Source organism: Anguilla anguilla, chromosome 9 (assembly GCF_013347855.1).
Source record: "Anguilla anguilla isolate fAngAng1 chromosome 9, fAngAng1.pri, whole genome shotgun sequence".
Lineage (NCBI taxonomy): Eukaryota > Metazoa > Chordata > Actinopteri > Anguilliformes > Anguillidae > Anguilla > Anguilla anguilla.
In genome coordinates this window covers 45,657,127-45,678,447 of record NC_049209.1, presented here as the reverse complement: position 1 = coordinate 45,678,447, position 21,321 = coordinate 45,657,127, and the positions used below count along the sequence as shown (strand labels likewise).

At 47.5% G+C, this 21,321-nt stretch overlaps 2 protein-coding genes across 4 annotated transcripts; one reads left to right on the top strand and one right to left on the bottom strand.

Annotated features, from left to right (window-relative positions):
* Positions 1-97: 97 nt before the first annotated feature.
* On the bottom strand, positions 98-5,611 carry rfc2 (replication factor C (activator 1) 2). Its single transcript, XM_035433161.1, has 11 exons — positions 5,421-5,611; positions 4,977-5,046; positions 4,779-4,820; positions 4,501-4,607; positions 3,769-3,870; positions 3,018-3,118; positions 2,370-2,527; positions 1,760-1,825; positions 1,452-1,532; positions 1,011-1,124; positions 98-626 (listed from the first exon to the last, which is right to left on the bottom strand). The coding sequence occupies exons 1-11, from the start codon at positions 5,525-5,527 to the stop codon at positions 516-518; spliced, it is 1,059 nt and encodes a 352-aa protein (XP_035289052.1). The 5' UTR covers positions 5,528-5,611; the 3' UTR covers positions 98-515.
* A 41-nt stretch (positions 5,612-5,652) lies between these two features.
* Positions 5,653-18,707, top strand: LOC118235621 (E3 ubiquitin-protein ligase rififylin-like). Of its 3 annotated transcripts, none has more exons than XM_035433163.1 (6): positions 5,653-5,834; positions 10,024-10,208; positions 15,061-15,453; positions 15,646-15,732; positions 17,508-17,718; positions 18,184-18,707. In XM_035433163.1, exons 2-6 carry the CDS (start codon positions 10,032-10,034, stop codon positions 18,363-18,365), a joined length of 1,050 nt encoding a protein of 349 aa, XP_035289054.1. In that variant the 5' UTR covers positions 5,653-5,834; positions 10,024-10,031; the 3' UTR covers positions 18,366-18,707. The 3 variants fall into 3 exon arrangements, with proteins under 3 accessions (XP_035289054.1, XP_035289053.1, XP_035289056.1); XM_035433162.1 differs by lacking the exon at positions 5,653-5,834 and adding an exon at positions 6,894-7,151; XM_035433165.1 differs by lacking the exons at positions 5,653-5,834; positions 15,646-15,732 and adding an exon at positions 6,896-7,151.
* The last annotated feature ends 2,614 nt before the right edge of the window (positions 18,708-21,321 follow it).

The following is a 21,321-nucleotide window of genomic DNA, read 5'->3' as shown; positions in this document are numbered from 1 at the left end:
TTTGTACTTTTCACTTTTTAGACCAATTTCTCAACTGCTTTAATATTAAGCACCTACAGCTAAAAATTCATTAAAAACACACGAAAAGCACAAGAACTATACTCTCTTGCCTTTTGTGAAAAATTCAACGTTTATTATCGTTTCATGAAAAATGTAAGCATTGTAAGTTCTATCACAAAACATCAGGTGTGCTCAAGGTGGAGCACATCAAATACCTGGATCTGGCCGGGGTGCCCGACAACAGGTTTGGGAACCACTGCTCTACAAAACAGACCCTTGTTTGCAAACTCCCAACAGCAGTTTTTGCATGCAACCTTCACAACTGCAGTCCCTTGTTGTCACTATAGTGGAATCGGCAGTGGCCACTAGATGGCACTGCTGTAAAGTTGACTCGGCACTCTCACATGAAGTAAGATCAAGAAATATGTGGTGTGATGAGGGGAGGAGCCAGAAGGGGAATTGAAGGGAAGCGACAGGATCGAGGAACCAATGGGAGGTTCCGATGTGGGCGGGGCTTAGCTAGCCTCAGGAGCTACAGTCTTGGCACAGAGTCTGCCCAGCAGCCCAGCCATCTGCAGCAGTGAGTTGACCCCCTCCGCCACCTTCATGTGAGTGTAGCCAATCTCCTGAAAGAGGCACAGCAGTAACTGGAGGGTGAGAGGTGCGCACAGAATGGAACGGTCAAGTCCAGTTTACCTTCTTTTGGCAATATTAACTGCAAAATACAAGTACTGGCTAGCTCAAACAGAAACACAATAGTTTTCAAACAATGAGGAAATTCTGTGGAAGGGTATTTGGTTAATGCAAGGACAGGCCATTCCTGTCCAGACGACCTACCCAAGCTCAGTTTCAACTCCAATCAAGTTCAATTTCACATCTGAGAGTTGCGGAGGAACAAAAACTGGCAGATCCTCCGGCCCGTTTTAGAGTGGAGCTGCCTGTTCACTGTCACACCCTAAAACAGAAGTGACACTAACCCTATCGTAGTCCCAATAGGCCAGGTTGCTCACCTTGATAAACTCCAGTTTCAGGTACTCCGGCATCTGGAAGGTCTTGCAAACTCTGAAGATGTTACCGATGATGTCTTCGGGGGAGTAACCTAGCAACCACAGCTGCTCGATGACCTTCAATAGGGTTCAAAAAGTGAAAGTTAAGCAATGGGGTTAAAACCAGTGCTGATGGGAAGTGAAGTCCGTGGTCAGGGTCTATTTAGTACTTCTGCCCATGCTCAGATTTCACCATCCACCAGTGATCAGTGGAACCGTGCAACACCCCTCATTTTACACCCAAAGTAACAAAATCTAAACAGAGGATTCTGTGCACACATTATACACAATTTTCCATTGTAATATTACAAATCGATTACCATTGAGGCAGACCAACAGAAATCTTATGCTGATTAATATATATATATATAATTTATTTATTTTAAACAATTAGCTATTAACTACCTTGTAGGCCTCATCAATGTTGCCATTTACACAATGTTCCAGCATGCTTTTCACCAGCAGAGGATGGGGTTCATCACACACCTGCAAGATAAATACCCCCACATCGTTCAGAACCACTCACTCACTGCTTGCCCCCATTCAAAGTTAAACTAAAATTTCTCCATGTTGTAGACACCAACACCAAGCCATCAGATTATTTTTATTTAATTACTTTAATTTCCATAGGTAACTAGCATTAAAGAGGTATAGACTCAATAGAAGTGAATTGAAGTATGCGGTGAATTCAGAATTCAGTGAAATCTGCATACCTTGAACACATTCTCACTGTTGACAAATCCAAATCCAGAATTTGTGGACTGCAAGTTGTTCAGGGCCTGTTTTCAAAAGAAATGTAATGACAACATTGGTATCAAATTGTATGAGGACTCCCAGCCCAAGTAAACACACCTTACCTTCTAACAACAACTGATATTTACTGCAATTTTTCTCAAACACATATCTGAAACTCCTTGTCTTTATATACTAGAAAAATATGAGAATATTCCAGCAGACCCCCAAAATTTTTCAGAAAAACAGGTTACTAACCTTAACCAACAATCAGAGGAAAATAGAATTTAAAACTTTAAATGTTGTTTCAAATTTAATATTTTAAAAAATTGTTTAAGACGTTTTAAAAAATGTCTCTTAGCCCATTTAAGCCTGCGGGCAACTAAAGTCGCCGAAGTCTCTACCACTCTTTTTCCATCTGTGAATATTTCTTGGATGACTATAGATGCTTACATAAGAAATCTCTGGGAACAAGCTTGCATTAACGGGTTAAAACAGTCGATGACCCGCAGGCATTCCAGTGGGTCTGAAAGGGATAGAGTATCTCTGAGATGCGCACGGCTGAAGACTTCTCTGTGCAAAACGCCACACCTGCCGCATGTCCCCCTGGGCGGTGAAGATGATGGCCTCCAGGCCGTCGCTGGTGGTGGCCACGCCCTCCTTCTCCACCACCTCCATCAGCCGCATCATGATCTGCTCGTCCCTCAGCTTGGTGTAGCGTAGGACTGCGCATCGCGACTGGATGGGTTCTGAGCGGAGAGTCACGCACGCACGCGCACACACACACACACACACACACACACACGGTCACGAGGAGCCTCGGCCCACACGCACGTACACTCCACTGCCGTGTGTGTGTGTGTGTGGTTGTGCATATGTGTGCATGTTTGTGTGTGTAGGTGTAGGCAGACATGGGTGCACAGGCACATTCTGTTCAACACCATCAATAAATTTAAAAAACTGCTTAAATTTTTAAATAGACCAGGGTAGCCTAAGCTTGGTCCTATTTGGCTCTTAGAACTAAACCACTCAATTGAAATAATGGCTGCTTGAAATAGACTAAATGAATCTTCCCTCGCAAGTCAAAGATTTGCAGTCAAAAGAGAGCCAGAAAATTCAATGTACTGCAGTGTGGGATTAAAGTATCAGTCAGAGCACTGCAGCCAATTATTAGAGAATAAAAATGTAAGTGGGATATTTATTCTCTACTTCCTCCTTCTGCGCTGCCGGACTGCTCACCTATGATCTTATCGGAGGCGTTGCAGGCCAGAGCAAAGCGCGTGGTCTTGGAGTAGATCTCCATCGTCCTCCTCAGGGCCTGCTGGGCTCCGTCCGTCATGCTGGGGAGCGCGGTAACAAAGTTATGTTTCAGTTAGTAAACACGCTCACCAGAAGTACATTGCATGCTGGGCTCTGTAGTCCCAATATTGGTCTTCGCCCATGTCATCAGAAGACTACGAATGTGTCCATAATGGCAGGACACGATCGGCCTCATCCTGTCAGTAGGTCAGGAGGGCTTAACCAGAGCTCCTCAGGTTCTCTCTCCAATAAGGTACCATGCACCCACAGCCACCCAGTTCCCACAGTGAGCACAGTTAAAGCATGCATCTACCTGGAGGTTTAAACTAAATGGCGTTTCAAAGAAAACATTGGCAGCTATTACATAAACCCCTCTGTAACTGTTTTAATGGACATATAGGGTATACAGCTTGGATGTCCTCATCATGTGCACATTTACAAATTCTTTCAGACCTCTCTACCTCAGTCCTTTCCCAAGGTTACCCCCGACTAAAGTGATATGGCAGCTTGTCAACGCACAAAGGACCCGATTTACTAAGACCACCAGCAGGCGGAAGACCTTTCATAGCACATGCAAAACCAATAACAAGACCACTGATTGGTCGTGGTATTTGTTTCGCACCACAGTCATTGGCTGTGTTATTAGTTTTTGACATCCATACACAGTGAGGCTATGTGCAGGCTGTGTTACCTGTCAGCTTCATCCAGAATGATGATCTTGTGTCGGCCTTTTGGTAGAGTCACTTTCTGCTGGGCAAACATTTTGATCTTGTTTCTGACAACGTCAATTCCTCTGGAGAAATGCAATACAACAATGTTATTAAGATCCTATGCTTTAGTTTCAAAAGTTTGCGTTGAACGTTTATGTTACAGTGAGTACTTAAAATAGCCGTTATTTATTGTACGGTATACAGTGCTTTTAAAACCAGCTTGTATCAAAGTTTCGTTGATGCACTTCTATTTGAAGAGCAACACCAAAATGCATCCTCAGCCAAGGTGCACCTACTGCTAATAAACAGCAGCTTCAATTAAGCTACATTAGATAAATAAATAAATAAATAAATAAATAAATCTGCACATGCTGAAATTTACGTTGCAATTAATCACACTTGATGTGCTTAAATACATGCCAAGAGGACAGCTTTGTTTACATACTTTGAGCACAAAATGAAAATTTTAGTAACGTCTGTCATTTTCTGACTGGATCTCCCAACACTATTCATCTTGACATTCTTTTGTTTTGTGGTCAGATTACAAAAGTGCATCTGATAAATGTCGCAAACGTTGCTAGGAAATTATCACGAATAAAAACTGAAGTTAGGCTGTCTCGTGTTGCACCAAACATCTTCCCCATCTAGCAAGCTCTGCGATGGCTGCCTGGACTAAATGATCTATTCAGAAAAGACAAATGATTCTGGCTCACCGGTCGTTGGAAGCATTGAGTTCCAGCACTGCGTCTTTCATTGCGGGACCAAGAAGAGCTCGCGCTAAACAAAGAATACTGGTGGTCTTTCCGGTACCAGGGGGACCCTACAAGTAAATATTCCAGACAAAAAGAGGACCGAGAAAACGTATCCTGGTGAAGGTAAAATACTAAAAAGAAAAATACTACTTAAAGTGAAAACCCAGTATGGACTTTTTCAATTTCGATATTCTCCACACTACAAATACTGTTTCCACTATTTAGTGTGAAGCACTTACTGCTATGATGATGTTGGGTACATTTCCTTCTCTGGCAAACACCTGAAACGACATAATTAATCAGAGAACCGTTAATTCAGGTGGCATTGGTGCTGAATTTAACAATTTATTGCTAATGAGAAAAAAGATGAGCTGATACCAAAGCAACCTTAAAATGAAGCCAACAATCTGCATAATAAACTGCTGCTTTGGACCTACCTCCAATCTGCTGACAGTGTCTTCATTCCCGACTATTTCATTCAACTTCAAGGGTCTGTATTTTTCCACCCTTAAATAATTAAAGGAACAATCAAGACGTCACCGAAAGAAGCTCGCAAGCCAACCTAAACGACTACATTGTGCGATGTCTATTGCGTCGGGAACAGCAAGCGTTTACTGACAGCTCTAGTTGAGCATATCATGAAGTTGTCTAGAGAGGTTACATAAAACTAAGCTGAACCTCACTCGTCCCCACCGAACGAGCAGCCGCGAAGGAGATCGTGGATATTAAACTACGAATCTGCGCTATTCGGAAAGCAATTTCAGTCCTGAGTGGCAGGCGGTGGCAAGACTTGCCAGTTAAGTCCTAGCCAACTAACGTTAACATTAGCTATCACGATAACGCGCTGTCAACATTAAAATAGAAAACTTTAGTAACTTTACCATGGTAACTCATATGCAGTGCCTGACACCTTTCCTGGAGCCTCCTCTTTCTTTGAATCTGTGTCTGCTTGAGGTTGTTCTACAGTTTCTTTCATTTCGACATCCATGCTTCAGCTCCAGACGAACCTTGCCCACTGGGTAGCTCCTTCCCGCCACCGCCAAGACGAAGAAGAACCAAACAACTGGCGCTTGAATGACATCACATCCTGCACAGTGGGAGCCACCACCATAGATATTCTCCACCGCAACATAGCTGCAATTATGGCTGCAATTTGAAAACGCTCACAGATAGTAATTTAATAAACAGTATTTGATACTGTGCATTATTACATTGTATATTTGTAGATTAACACTGAATTGAATACAGACGCAAGAGACAACCATGACAGCGAGGATTTGCTCCAGGTCACACAGGTAAGGTTGCTAGCTCGCCAGCTAGCCTTATAGCAATCTTTCACATTCTGATGACTGAAAAGAAATATCTGGAAGGCACCACTTTCGTTCTTCCAAGTTTCGTATTCACCATGAGGTGATGATTTAACAAATACGAATAATCTTCAATAACACACCGGGGGCTTCTGTTTGAAAGCCAATATGGTTTTAGGCCGTGTGTATGGGTGACATTTCTCAATATTTTATTTACGAGACGTGATGTCAGAATGGTAAAAGTTAGTGCAATCAATTTGTCACAACAGAAAGAATATTTGTATAACTGATCATAGAATTCTATGTCTGCATTATTTCTGCTGCAGAGGACGAATTGTGCAGGCGTTTGAGAGCTGTCATAGTTCACAGTAGCATCTATGTACCCAATGTGCTAATAATAATATCGAATACTTCCAGTCTGTATTTTGAATGCAGAGTGTTGCAAGAACAATTGCAAAAAGGCTAGAAAGGTCTTTATGTGAAGTGTAGAATCATAAGTCTCCGACAATACTCTTCGGTTGTTAATTTTAAGGTAACACACATACACGTTTCTACTGGACACGTTGACTGGTTTGTGCTAATGGAAAGTACTACCAAACAAATGATTAAATATACCCGTAAAATCTCACTTTGATACACAAGGTTAGGTGTGCTGTTACAATCCATCAGCCCACAACGATGCTACTTGAACCAAATGATAATTCACTATTTTGCATACCCCTCACCCATTGGCATGATTTTACTGTAATTTGGAATGCATTAACCCACTACCTTTGCAGAGGAGCGGGTCGGGCCAGTTCTATGCCGTATATGAGCTGAGCCCTGTTACCCTGTTACTGTTTTACTGCAGTATTTCAGGGTAAGAAGCATGGCACATGGACATTAAAGGAATAAAGTTTTTGTGTTCCTGTAACTCTGAAACTGACACTAAACGCGTTGCTGTTAACAACTGTCAGCGTTGGGGAGGCGTATATCTGTTATAAAGAAAGCGCCTCGAACGCCAAAGGTTATTGCGTGCGGGTGTCCGCCAAAGTTATCTCATGAAACGTGCGCGCTCTTCAAACTTCTCCTGAAACGTGCGCGCATTATTGTTCTCTGGGGCATCTGCATCAGTCGTGATGAATTACAGCGGGGGTGTGACGTTGGTGATGGAACCAGCGGGGGGTGTTCGAGGTTCTCATCTTCCTCGTTGCTAGTGTAGTCATTCATGTGGGTACTTTATGTTCCGTGTTTAGCTGAGAGCAGTTCAGAAACTTCATTGAACTAACAGCCAAAGTTTACAGCGCACGTTGAGAGTAGACAAAGGTAAGTGTTCATTCGCTTCAGCGATCATTTCTAACCGAGTGGGCTTGCTCCCTCGGTTGAAAAATGCATTATTGTATGTAACGTTAGCTGACACATACCGTTAATACAAAAGTGAATGCATTGTTTTGCTAACGACACTAGCTAGCTAACCCTAGCCATCGAGTTTCCGTAAAGAAAATGTGCGGTTAGTCAAGTAGAACAGCTTAAATAAGTCGAATTCTTGTTACAAGTAGCTTGCTCAATACCACAACAAAACGTTGTAGGTTTCTAAAACAACTAGTTAGGTAATGTTAACTGAAAAGTGGCGTGGGGTAGCCTAGTGTATAGCAGTAACTTATAACCGTGATGTTAGTCAGCTTTAGCTATAGCTAACTGGCCAGTGAGGCACCGGAATGCAATGAAAACGCAGTGTTAGTGACATGTACGTTATCTGTTCTAGCTGTTTAGATAACTAGCAAGCTAATGCGTGTAAGCTAATTAGCTAGCTAATTTCTCGGCTCGACTGTTTAACGAAGTAGTAATGTAATATCAGTGTTGGTAATGTTTCGTTAGTTTTTAAACTTTTGACGAGTTTTATTCACTTCTTTTCTGACGCACGGAAATGGCAAGTAAAGTGAATTCAACCACTTGGCTAACTACTTTGCAAAACAAAATAATTTGTTGAGTCAGGTTTGAACTGATTGTAGCATTTAAACTAAACCAACACATACAGTACAAAGTATTAGATTGAAGTATACCCTATGTTAGAATGACAAGCGTGTTCGAGGAGCATTGTTGTAAACAAACGTTCAAACACGAGATTCTCCTTTAATTCGTTAGTACAAGCAGGCTTGTGTTAGTGTGCATAGAAGTTTTCGCCGACCCAGATCCAGATTCCCCACCGCGTCTGTTAGTCAGTTATATTTGTATTTTTAGTGATCAAACAATAGCTTGAACCTCATGGGACTGTGCTATGACCCAGCAAATTGGACCTGGTTTTTGAATATATTATGCATTCACGGTCAGTGATTGTAATAAAAAAGACAGGATGACATACGTGTGAGAAAACGATAATGAATTTAAATGAATTGCAGCGTCCCCTGGCACGCACTCCCTCCTCGTCCATAAGCTACATGCGCAAAATGCTTTCCTTTTTACTGTCCGTGTGACCTTTGATCTGTTATTACTGAGCTGGTCATTTGCATATAGAACTGTATCGCTGTGTGCTGAGTTGCACAGCGCGCCCATTGTTTTAATTGTTTGCAGGAAGGGCGACGGAGCTGTGAAACGTACTCGTATGACTATGCAACAGACAGGCAGCCCTTACAATAAAGGCCGATCTCTACGCTCCGACTGTAGAAGCTGCTTACTTGTGTTGTAAATCATGTAGTCTGATCATTAATGGCGGTGTTGAGTAAAAACTACCAATAATTAATTTTATAAATAGGTGCAAACTGTTAGCCAGTCTTGTTTTGGATAAAAGCGTCTCCTAAATCAATGTAATGTAATGTTTTTTCTTTTTTTCTTTTTTTCTTTTTTTTTTTTGCATAAGGAGCATCAGCTACTCCTTAGGGTTCTGGCTTCTGGCTTAGAATACTACATTGTGTTGTATCAGCAAGTCCCTTGCCTTCAAAAATCTATCAAGGCATATATAAACGGACAGCTCTGTCTTGTGATAAAATGATGCATTGTGGATCGTCCTACATACGTGTCCCCTCAAGGCAACTGAGTAATCGTGATATTGCAAAACTTTTGAAGAGTATGGAAACTGACACTGCCCTGCAAAATTGCGCTGTCAAGTCGCTGCTGTAAAGGATCGACTCGTTTTCCCACACTTGTTGACCCCTGCACCTGCGTGCCAGAATATCAGTGCTTGCACACAACAGGGGCTGCCCTGGCCGCCCCAGCTGCTGTTCCAGAGCGGAGTAAACCTCCCATGGCCCGGTTTCCATGGTAGCGAGTGTGTAAACAGAGCAAGGGGTTTGCCCGCTGGAGCCCTCTGCCTCCAGAGAAATGTTAGATGGCAGCTAAGTGAGTTTCGGGTTTTTGTGTACGCTGTTGAATAATTTCCTGTGATTGCATTTAGCATGAGTGCTACTGAAACCCTTAAGGAGCTTAGTCTGCGCTAAGACATGGGCCTGCCCTGTAAGCCAGACTGCGCCAAGTAATTGCATTATCTGGTCGAAAGGTCAGTTTAATAGTGTGTGTTTCAGCCACTGACTCATAGCTTGATAGCTTGTTGCAAGTCCAGAGTGCTTGTTTCCCATGCTCGCGTAGAAGCTAATTTCATTTTCACTGGCACTTGGTTTCATACACACTAAATTAGTTACCATAAGCATGTAGTTCTGCATCATATGTCAGCAACTGGCACCAATACAATATAAAAATGATGATTGTGTCGCCAGGGTGTGGCCAGTTTTATTTAATTGAATGGCAGGCTTTTGGGAAGAGGCAATGGCTCAGATTCAGCCAATCAACACTGTGATTTTTCCCCAAAATTTGCAAAGTAACGAGCAAGTTATTTCTGTATTTCCAGCAAATTTTTAATGCTTGTGCAACATGATTTTATACAAGTAACGAAAAGATTTGGCTGCTTGAGCAGCACCAGCAGGGGGTGATGTGGAAGCCCCTGCTCTCTTGTTTATCACTGTGTAAACCCCTCAGAAACGAGGTGCTGGTTTTCCACCCTCCCCTTACCTGGGCGTCCGGTGTGCAGACAGTCTGGCCAATCGGTAGCTCTAATTGTTCGGTTACTGACCTGGGAGGAAGGAAAACCAGGACCGGATTTGGATTCAGGGGCCAGATTCGATGATCCCTGGTGTGTGTGACGCGCGCTCCTCTCAGCCCAGCCCTGTCCCCACCCCGCCCCCCACCCCCTGTGTGTCTCCGGCAGGCTGGAGCATGTGGACGTCCTGCTGTAGCTGGCTCTGCGTGGAGAACACCGCCTCTGCCACGGTGGAACACAACGGCAACACGCGGCGCCAGGTCTACACCAACTCGGGGTTCAGCTCCTCCCCCACGGCCCCCGAGCACCTGTGCAAGGCCTGCGGAGGCCGCTTCAACACCGTCGCCAGGAAGGTAAGACCCGCCCCCCCCCCCCCCCCCCCCCCGCCGGGCGTCAAGACCATCAACGCCATCAACGCTTTCCCAGCGTGCACAGCTTCACTGGCCTGCTCAGTGTTTATACAGGGAAGAGCATCGTTGTTTGACTTAATTTCCAAAGTTAAATAATTTAATAATCAAAATGAATAATTTAGTGATAAAATGAGACAGTCTGTCCTTCCTCCTTAGGTGTTTTTGTTTTAGTTTAGTTCCCCAGTCAGGGGGAAGCAAAGAGAGCTACAGGTAGGGATGGGATCGTAGTGCAGACAGTGCCATGGTGGGGAGTCCACCCTGTGCACTGAGTTGCACAGTCTCGCCATAGTAACGTTGTTAAGGTTTTTAAAAACCTGATGATGTCCCACGGCTCCCAAAGAGGAACCGTACGGGAGTGTTAATATCGTTTCAGCCTCACGCTGTACGGCAACGTCGTCGTAAACCAGGTGTGTCGTTAAAATGAATAAAATACGATCTAATTCGGGACTGCTCAGTTCTGTTCCTGGAAATCTGTCGTCCTGTGGGTTTTCGCTCCAACCCAAACAAAGCACACCTCATTCAGCAGCCAGAGATCCTGTTGCGCTGCTCATTAGTGGAGGTGTGCCAAGTTACGGATGAAATGAAAACCAACTGGACGGTTGGTCTCCAGGAAAAGGGGTTGGGCAGCCCTGGTCTAAAGGCATTTTGCTCAGGTCTTTCATTTGATAACTGTACCATCAGTGACTTCAAGGGTGGAGTCATGCATTCGGCTGAACGCCTTTTCCAAATGTGTGCTTCAGTCATATTCTGGGATAACGGGGGTCAGTCAGAAAATGGCCCAGATGAAAGCGGGTGGGGGGGGGGGCAGATGAACCACATCACGTCAGCCGAAAAAAAGATCTGGGGCTTCAGTCGGCCTGCATCATTCAGACGATAGAAGAACCGTACTGCCATTAACAATGGACAGGTCTGTGTGCTTTTTGTTGTGGACATTTTGTGGTCCGGTGAAAGAGGAACATCTCTGCTTTGTAATGAACTGACCGGTCTTTGGCTTGTGCCCGTTTCGCTCGCGCGGCGCTCTGTGCTTTCCGGAGCCACGCCCTCGGCTCGCCAGTCCCACCCGATTGGCCGAGCCGCGCGCCGCGCGGGTACGCGGGCAGAAGAGAGGCTCGCGTGACAGCGCGGCACCCGACATCGGCGCGGCCGCCCGCTGTTGCCCGCCGCTCCCCCGGCGTCTCCGTCACACGGCACGGTCGTCACGCCCCCCTTACCGCCGCACAGCCTCTTTTCAGTCCAAACCACCGGATAATGTTTTGAGCGGTCAGTTACAGGAAGTCTGGCCTTTCCCATTTCTTACACAATCGTGAGTTTATTTACGTGCGGGATGACTGTATTTCATATTACGCAAGACTTTCCTCCTTAAAAAAAATCCCCCTTAAAATGACTACTATATGTAGTTTAATTAACGCCGTGTAGCAGTGATAATTACTCCAAACACGTGTTGGTCAGTGCATTGTTTATACAGAAACCAGCGGGCAGATGGCGTGTATTTGCCCAAGCGAGACCATTTGTTTGATTACGGTAAGGACACAGGCGCAGATACCCTAGAGGTGTTTTAAAGCAATAAAATTTTAGAGATATTCTCAAACCCCTCGTGTTTCTGCTTTTACAGCAGATGATTTTAAAGGAAAAGCAGACCATCTTGCCATGTTTTTTTTTTTACATCTAAAGTGTACACACAGGAAAATTTTGTTTATGAAGATAAAGTTAATATTTATCGCTGGTGTTCACAATAGAACGATGCCGAAGGAAGTGCTTGTTCTTTTTTGTGTTTGTTTCAGTTTGTGGTGACGGACAAGGGTAATTTAAGCGAAATCCTGTTTATAATTCCATCCTTCTAAAGTCATCATTTACCTCCTGTAATCCTCCAAATAAGATTAATCGCCATCTGTGTATGAATGAAATTGTTGTCGGGCGTCCGCATCGCATCCGCAGTAGTTTTCCCCCATTTTGTTTCTGGCTCTGATTGCTGTGCCCTGGTGTCCATTATCTCTCTTGTACTGTGCTCTGCGCTGGTAAGACACGGCTCTTTGAAGCCCCTGCAACCCGTACACACGCTGATTCCCACGTTTTTGCGCCAGTTCCGTAAACCTAAACGTTGCACCTTTGGTGACCTCGTGCCTTCAAAGAGAATCCGCTCAAAGGCTGTTTTGCCTGCCCTTCAACCCTGCTATAATTCGAGCTCTGGACATTCAGCCAGGTCCACTTGAATTGTTTATGGTCTGGAATCTGCCTCTGGCGATGGAATCGCGCCCTAGCACGAGGGTTTCAGTCTTCCTGTTTACGACTGGGGGAGTTGAAGTGGTGGGTCATCATGTGTTTGGTAAATTTGGTCCCCTTTTCGGGGGTTGGGGTTGGTTGTGACTTCTCGCTGTGGCTAAAAGCAGGAAGTGGCTTCAGACTTGCCTGCATGTAGGGAAATGTAGGCTGGGGATTTCTCTCTTAAGTTGCATTACATTACAGGCATTTAGCAATTTAGCAGACGCTCTTATCCAGAGCGACTTACACAACTTTTACATAGAATTTACAGTGCATCCATTTATACAGCTGAATATATACTGAAGCAATGCAGGTTAAGCACCTTGCTCAAGGGTACAATTGCAGTGTCCTAGCCGGGAATCGAACCTGTTACCTTTAGGTTTCAAGACCTGCTCCTTACCTGTTATACTATACCTTACCCTCCTCATCAGCTTTCCATCATGGAGTAGTCCCTGCCCCTTTCCGTCTCCATGCCTACCCCGTGTGCAGCCTGTGTTGTCGTGGACGACTGACTGCGTGTTCTTCTCAGTGCCGTAAACACAGCCTGGTCTTTGGGGAATGAAACTGCTTGTCATTTCTGTGCGGAAGCCTTTTGGATATCCCAGGTATACATGGAGGGGACAGACCAGGTCAGGAGTGCATTCGATGGTTTTGTGACACGGGGAAAAACAACTTGATTAGCTTTAGCTGTATCTGGACTGGTGGGGGATTTGTAGTTTGGGGCACCTTTTAGGTCAAGACTGGTTGAGCGCTTTCACATGTGCTGTACGTGTGTTTGTCAATAGAAAGTGCACTGGAGGGAACTCCATTTTGTGTCTGTCATAAGAGGCCGACTGTGGATTCCTTCTGGCTGTTTTATGCTTCATTTTGTGGTGCCCGACTGCTTAAACACATCAAGCTCCAAATTTTGATTTGGTGTGTTCGATTGCCCGTGTTTTTGTGAGTGCTTGTGGTCTCTTTCACTGCCTTCTCCCCCCCCATTTCATTGACTAATGCTGCAAGACGGTAAAACAGGGCTGCCCAACCCTGTTCCTGGAGATCTACCATCCTGCAGGTTTTCACTCCAACCGTAACAAAGCACACCTCATTAAACAGACAGATATCTTGGGCTGCTGATTAGTAGAGTCAGTTGTGCTACATCAGGGTTGAAATGAAAACCTGCAGGACGGCAGATCTGCCGGAATAGGGTTGGGCAGCCCTGCGGTAAACACTGTGTGATTAGCCTAGCTGAAAAGCTAATGTTCCCTAGGTGACTGGCACCCAGAGTTTAGCTTCTGATTCTGACGTTAGCTGTCTGTGGTGGAGTGTCTCCCTTTCCACCCGATGAGCATAATTCTCATTTTGCGCAATGACCAAGCATGGCGGTATGTGTTGCACAAAGTAAAAAATAAAAATCTCTTCTTTGACTTCCTGTTTTTGGGTTTTTTGTCACCACAGTAACAATGCTGGGCCCACAGTCAACTCGAAACCTGTTTAGGGAGCATTCTTTGGTGTTACCTTTGAAATCTGTCCCTAATGGATGCAATTGAGGCCCCAGATGTTGTTCACGTAGGAGCAGTTCATGAAACTCTGCAGATGGTCGTGCTGCTATGTGAAACAGACTTGGCACCAGAACTTTGATGAAATGATTTAACAGGGTGAGCTACACAGCAACCCCTTTTAGTAAAATGTTTTGTTGAAAATTCTCAGAAATCGGCAGGGATTTCTCTTGACAAGCACCTAAAGACATGTCAAATTTGAATATGCATATTGCCTGTGTGTCATCATAAATTATTTTAAATTGGTATGTACTACAGTCACAAGCTTGAAGTCTGATATCCATGTCCAAACATGTCCATTATAAACAGTATTTCAAAAGCATGTATGACCCAGGTGTGATTCTGAAGCCTGTTGAGTAGGTTTTGTGAGCAGGTCTGTGAGTAGGTTTTGAGAGCAGGCCTGTGAGTAGGTTTTGTGGGCAGGACTGTGAGTAGGATATGTGAGTAGGTCTGTGAGTAGGTTTTGTGAGCAGGTCTGTGAGTAGGTTTTGTGGGCAGGACTGTGAGTAGGTTTTGTGAGCAGCACTGTGAGCAGGTTTTGTGAGCAGGTCTGTGAGTAGGATATGTGAGTAGGTCTGTGAGCAGGTTTTGTGAGCAGGTCTGTGAGTAGGTTTTGTGAGCAGGTCTGTGAGTAGGTTTTGTGAGCAGGCCTGTGAGTAGGTTTTGTGAGCAGGACTTCGATTAGGTTTTGTGAGCAGGATTGTGAGTAGGTTTTGTGAGCAAGTGGATGTAGGTTTTGTGAGCAGGCCTGTGAGTAGGTTTTGTGAGCAGGCCTGTGAGTAGGTTTTGTAAGCAGGCCTGTGAGTAGGTTTTGTGAGCAGTACTGTGAGTAGGTTTTGTGAGCAGGCCTGTGAGTAGGTTTTGTGAGCTGGTCTGTGAGTAGGTTTTGTGAGCAGGCCTGTGAGTAGGTTTTGTGAGCCGGTGTGTGAGTATGTTTTGTGAGCAGCACTGTGAGCAGTGCTTGGCGCATGCATGCTGACCCGCTCCTCTCTCCGCAGCATGTCTGCGTGGACTGCAAGAAGAGCTTCTGCAGCCGCTGCTCGGTGCAGCTGGACCTGCGTCCGCGGCTGTGCCACACCTGCCAGCGTTTCCACGGCACCCTGTTCGACCGCACGGAGCTGATGCGGCTGAAGGTGAAGGACCTGCGGGACTACCTCCACCTGCACGAGGTGCCCACGCAGATGTGCCGGGAGAAGGAGGAGCTGGTGGACCTGGTGCTGGGCCAGCGCACCCCCAGCAGCAGCGGCAGCAGCAGCGGCAGCGAGGGCGTGTCCCGGCCCCTCCGGACCCCGCCCAGCCCCGCCCCTCCCCGCTCCTCCTCCCCCTCCCCCTCCGACCCGCCCCCCGCGGAGCCCGCCGTGGAGCTGCTCGGCGAGGAAGACGAGGAGCAGGTGAGTGCCGTAGCGCAGCCGCCGCCCCCGCCCCCCCCCCCCCCCCTCGCCAGGTGCCACGCGCGTCGCCATGGCTACCGCGCTGCTCGCCTGTAGCCAGCTAGCAACAGCAGGGCTTTTTGCATGCGGTCTGGAGTACGAGTCGCGCGGCTTGCTAACTGAGTGCTTGCTGAGTGTTGCATTTCGCTCCAGAGTCCACCCGCACCCGTGGACTCCGGTCAGGAGGAGGCCCCTGACACCGAGATGGACACGGAGGTCCAGGGGGAGCAGGAGTCCCAGGTACAGCCCGGCCCCGTAGAAAGCCTCTGATTCGCTGGTGTCTGTCGCGCGTTTTGCCTCTTGGAGACGGTTGCGTTTCATGGGTCGCTGAGCCATTGCCAAGCCCTGGAACCTCGGGGTGAAGATGAATGGTAGCTCATATTCCGTGTATCGGTCTTCCAAAGTACAGAAAACATATTGGTAGTGTACACACTGGTATATACGCAAGTATATTCAGCAGTGTGTTGTAACATATCCTTGACGCTAGCGTGATTGAATGTGAAACTGTGCCGCTGATTACTGGAGGGAACAATGCTCTGGCCAAGTCAACATAGCAAGTTTGGTTGAGCTGCAGTTTTAGCAACCTGGGTTTGAATACCCTTGAGAAAACGATTTTTAACCTGAGTTAAGATCCAGCTGTATCAATGGAACACGTGAAGAAATTGTGACGTGTATTAGTCAGTCTCAGCAATGGGTGACTAGCATATTTAATAGATGTTTCAGTGGCACTCAGGTGCGTTTTAATACGCTTTCAGCGGGAATAAAAACGTCTGGCAGCGAAAACACGCGGAGAGATCTCGCAGCGCGAGTCGAGATTTTGGCTTTCTGTCTCGTCGGGAAACGAGGCTGCGATTCGCGCGAGAGCGACTTTGATCGCCGTCAGCGAGGGGCTTTCCAGTCCTCGTCTCTTCTTCGTAACCAGGACGGCCGTCGTCTCACTCCAAAAACCACCGCTTTCGCCGCGCCGCCGCGCCGCCGTGCCTGGCTGCTAACGCCTGCACGGCGGCCTCCGGTGCGTCTGGCCGTCGCTCGGCCCCGTCGCGTTCTCACCCTTCGACGGTGGCCGGAGATGGGAGCTGCAGCCGGCGGTGTGGTTTTCCTGCGAAACAGGCTGTTTCGCGGCCGCGTGTGTCAGCTGAGGTCGTCTGCGTGAATAAGCGAGCGCTTTCCCTCGCGCTCGCGTGCTCACGGCACGACGGACGGGTGTCGCTGTAATACCGTTTTGGAGTGAAGCGCCTTGATTCTGACACCATGAACGGCTTTTTCCCCGCTCGTTGCTTGCACAAGACGCCAGCTCTTAAAGGCCAATGGTTTACAATGGTTAATGAAATCTACGCACGTGACTCTGGAGCCTGCTGATAAAGCTGTTAATCTAGTGCTGGTTGCTTTAGCGCTCGAAACCTAGCATCCGTAGCCCGCTCTATGTTTGTTTTTGCTGCTTGCATCGCATTTTTCTTTGGTTTCAGCTGACTCCCGAGCTCAGTGCTGTGTGAGTAACATGTAAAAACACTCAACAAACGTATTAGCGAGACAAACCACAAAGCAGAAGGATTTAAATACCCCATCATATACCCCCCTCCTTAGTGGTGCTGGCTTCCCGTATTGACCCCTTGGTGTTTGACCACATCTTGACCGCACTGTGGTTGACCCCTTGATGGTTTAGGAGGACCCCATGTGTGTAGCCCTTGGTGGTTCTGCTTGTGTGTGCATTGCTTCCTTGGTGGTTCTGGATTGTGTCTTAAGAGGAGAAAAACAGTGTTAGTGTTAAATGAGCTGAAACGGTGCTGTACTGAACATCCAGGTTCTGAACACTGTTTCTGAGGTTCCTTGGTCCGTGTTCAGCACAATTCTGACATACATCGCTCACTGCTTATGGGTACAGCCATGGAGCAAACGTGTTATTCATATGTAGCAGGACGTGGAGAAATGCTCTGCGTCCTGAACACACCCCCCCTGGTCCAGCTGATACCGACCCCTTCGGCTCTCCCCCCCCCCCCCCCCCCCCCCCCCCCCAGTCCTCGGACACGGACGAGATGGTGACCCCCAGCCGCCGGGCGTCGCTGTCCGACCTGAGCGGGGTGGCGGACATCGAGGCGCTGAGCGTGCGGCAGCTGAAGGAGATCCTCGCCCGCAACTTCGTCAACTACAAGGGCTGCTGCGAGAAGTGGGAGCTGATGGAGCGCGTGACGCGCCTCTACAACGACCAGAAAGACCTGCAGAACCTCGGTGAGCCTCGGGGGGGGGGTGGGGGGAGGGAGACGGTGCCTTCCCCTAAATAAAACACCTCTCGCAGACCCGCCCTCCAGTGCGCACCAGTCGTTTTACAGCAGAAGGGTGCTAATGAGATCGTCCTGAAATAAATGCGGTGCATTCATTTTATTGTGTGACACAGCTGCACACACAATTACATTATGGGCGCTCCTAATAAGAAATTTAAAGCCTACTTCTGGCACAACATTTATTGTAATGTTAGTCGTTTAAAATTCATTTAGTACTGTACTTAAATACATTAGCCATTTGGCAGTGTAGGGGGAAAAGTTTATTAATTAGATATGAATTTCCATAGAATTCGTCCTTGACTCCATTTGTGTCAGAAAGGGTGAACGTCTCAGTCGCATGCCGTGCTGTATTTGGAAGCGGACGTTCTGATTTGTGGGCCCTCCCTCTCTCTCTCTCGTTTTCCCCCTCCAGAGCCCACTGGCGCCCCGAGCCTGGAGGAGAACCTGTGCAAGATCTGCATGGACCTGCCCATCGACTGCGTGCTGCTGGAGTGCGGTCACATGGTCACCTGCACCAAGTGCGGCAAGCGCATGAGCGAGTGCCCCATCTGCAGGCAGTACGTCGTGCGCGCCGTGCACGTCTTCAGGTCCTGACGCGCCCGGGCGTGCACGTGCGTGCGTGTGCGTGTGCGTGAGCGGCGGGAACGCGGGACAGCCACGCCAGCACGGCCTCTCCGGAGACGCCCCCCCCCCGACACGCTGACGAGTACACACACGTGCGTACAAATGCGCAGGTACGCATACGCAGACTCTCTCAAACACGCGTACAGACACACACGTATCCACACGCATACCCAGACTCTTTCTCACACACACACACACAAATGCGTTCACACACACACACACACACACACACACAACCCCAGAGCAGAGGTCAGTTTCGGGACGGTCTCATCACACCACTGGCCCTGTGCTCAATCTTCCACAAGGGGGGGGGGGGGTTACGGATGCCACCTGGTGCTCTTACCGGCACGTAAAAACCGGTGGATCCTTTCTCCCTCTCGAAGGTTCCTGAACCGTTCAGACCGAGCTATTCACTCAGCGACGCACTCAAAATGAGCCTCCTCCTCCTCCTCCCCGCCCTTAATAAGTAGGCAATAAACCCACTGGATTTCAGGGGTGGCGTTCTCACTCTGGGGCGTCGCCGCCGGAGGCGTGCCGAGCGCCTGTTTCGCTCGCGGATGCAGAACTTTTTAACGCCCTTTTTAGTGAGGTGCGTTGTGTGAGCTGCTAGCCTGAAGGCGGCTGTGAAGCTGTCGAGAGAGAGAGAGGAGATCGCTGGGCCCCTGCAGCGCCGACCGCATCGCGGAGGGTTCCAGAGACAGGGACGGACGGATATGCAAACAACGACATTTCAGCTAATATTGTGAAATGGCTTCCATATTTTATGTGATTTTTTTTGTTTGTTTTCCCCCCCCCCCCCCCCCCCCCACTCCTCTTCACACAAAGTGCAGCAGTGGAGAGGAGGGGGGTGTCTTGGAATGTTAAGGAAGTTAACTGGCCATAGTATAGCAGTGCACACTCAACCAGCCCAGTAATAATAGATCTATAATGACCACTTATACCACAGAGTCTGTCAGCGGAGCTGTTATGTTTTCCAGGTTAAATCCCTTCGGAGATTAGGGGCTTTGCTCCAGGCCACGGCGCACGCACTGCGCTCTTCCCACAGATCTAATCTTTGCCCTGCGGGAACAAAGGGCTTTTGCTACATCGCGAGCCGAGCGCCGCCGCTCGAGAGGAAGCGCTGCTCGGTCCGCCGCGGCCGAGGCCGCTCTCGTTTTTTAAACCGAGGCGCGGCCCCGTGTCACCCCGTCTGATTAAACGTCCTATCAAAAACAGCTCGCGCTAAATTACGTCTGAAATATTGATGCGATGACGTCGCGCTCGTGGAATACGCGGCCCGGGAGAGCTGGAGCGCGTGAATGATTCATCGGGGTTAACCGTTGGATGTTCCTCCCGGTCCGCCCTCTCGCCTACTGTCCTCAGAGGTGTGGACGGCTTTAAGCGGTTAGCGCTTTAGCCGTACCTCAGTGCTGCGTGTGTGCGAAGCGAGAAGCCTCGGCTTCGCGTTTAATTACGAGTCGCGCACTGGGCCCGCCCACTCTGCAGCCACAGCCCAGCTCCTGCTGTACGGTGTATTTACAGTATGTCTGGGTGTGTTCCTGAAATGGAGAAACCTAAATTTACACTCAAATGTAATTGGTTAATTTTAAGACTTCTTCTTCGCGTTTGTTTCGGTGACGTATTAATAAAATTCAATCGCAGAATTTGTTTTGTTTTTTCAAACGTTAGACTGAAGGCCAACTGCAAAATGCAGGCTTGTGTCGACTGTAGCGTAGTGGCCAAAAAAGCTAGTGGATCCTCCAAATTATCAGTTGTATTGGTTTTACTCTACATATGCGCAACATTGTGATGTGGAAATGCTTTCTACCACAGACAGTGGATTCAATTTTCGAACTGGGCTGTATCCTCAGTAATAGAAAGTACACAGAAAGCTTTGCCGTTGCAGATACGTTAGATACTCTGTGAAACCCAGTCCAGTTCATGTAAGGAGACATGTTAAGTCTCTGAAATAATTATTTCTCGTGTCTTCAGTGTAAGTATTGTAAGGGAGCTGAATGTATTTCCAGGTGTGTGGATGAGAGCGCTGTTTTCTGTTTGGCCTGCTTTTCGTGTGCAACTGGTTTACGGCAGGGGCTGCCTCTGAGGTATTCTCTCAGCACCTAACGTGACATGAGTCCCAGTACCTCTGTCTCAATGGGGTCGCCCAGCACCAAACTGCATTACTATGCTATGACTGCAGGGGGAAGTCCATTCAAGTCTTTCATTCAAATTTCTTTAGCCAATTTTTCTTTTATTGCTGGGATGAATACACAAAGCGTTTCCTTAATTGCTGAGTCTCGAGGTAGTTCGTTCAGTTTTTTTTACCAAAATACCTTTGCAGCTGCGTATGTAGGTCAGCCTGGTGCAAACCACTCTAAGTGTACACGAAGGACTTGGCTTGCGGGATATTTTCACCAGTTCAGTACTCTGCCTTCAACGTTCAGATGGAACCCACCGCGTTCCGTAAGGACAAAGTGCATTTTTTGCATCGTGTGCATCGGGGTGGACCCGAAAGCATATAGCACACAACACTCTGAAGAAGGGCAGTTTGTAAACAGGGGGCACCGTACAGAAATCTCAGCGGCGCTGCAGAGGAACAGAGTGCCGGCCGCCAGACGAATCGGCTGTAGTTCAGTGGGGCTTCCCTCACCTGACCCCTGATGCCATGCGGAAGAACACGTGTCTGTCCTGTGGCCTTCAACACCAGCACTTTACACAGTACCAAGCCAACGCTCAGGAGCGCTTCGTGCTTCTCTAGAGAGCTCCTCTTGAAATTTTTATTTTTTGTTTGTTTTTTTTTGGCTGGACCGCAACAGCGGGGCCAGGCCTACAAACGCGAATGTCTGTGACTGACTGAGTGACTGAGTGAGTGATGAAGTTACACCATTGGTCGGCCGAGTTATGAAGTTACACCATTGGTCGGCTGGATCAAGTGTGTTAGGTCCAG

Excerpts from the sequence above, each read along its gene's own strand:
- rfc2 (XM_035433161.1), bottom strand. The coding sequence starts at position 5,527 with ATGGATGTCGAAATGAAAGAAACTGTAGAACAACCTCAAGCAGACACA. Across the intron at positions 3,871-4,500 it reads CTCAATGCTTCCAACGACCG|AGGAATTGACGTTGTCAGAA; the intron begins GTGAGCCAGAAT and ends GCATTTCTCCAG. Across the intron at positions 627-1,010 it reads TGAAACTGGAGTTTATCAAG|GAGATTGGCTACACTCACAT; the intron begins GTGAGCAACCTG and ends TGCCTCTTTCAG.
- LOC118235621 (XM_035433163.1), top strand. The coding sequence starts at position 10,032 with ATGTGGACGTCCTGCTGTAGCTGGCTCTGCGTGGAGAACACCGCCTCT. Across the intron at positions 15,733-17,507 it reads AGGGGGAGCAGGAGTCCCAG|TCCTCGGACACGGACGAGAT; the intron begins GTACAGCCCGGC and ends CCCCCCCCCCAG. Across the intron at positions 17,719-18,183 it reads GAAAGACCTGCAGAACCTCG|AGCCCACTGGCGCCCCGAGC; the intron begins GTGAGCCTCGGG and ends TTCCCCCTCCAG.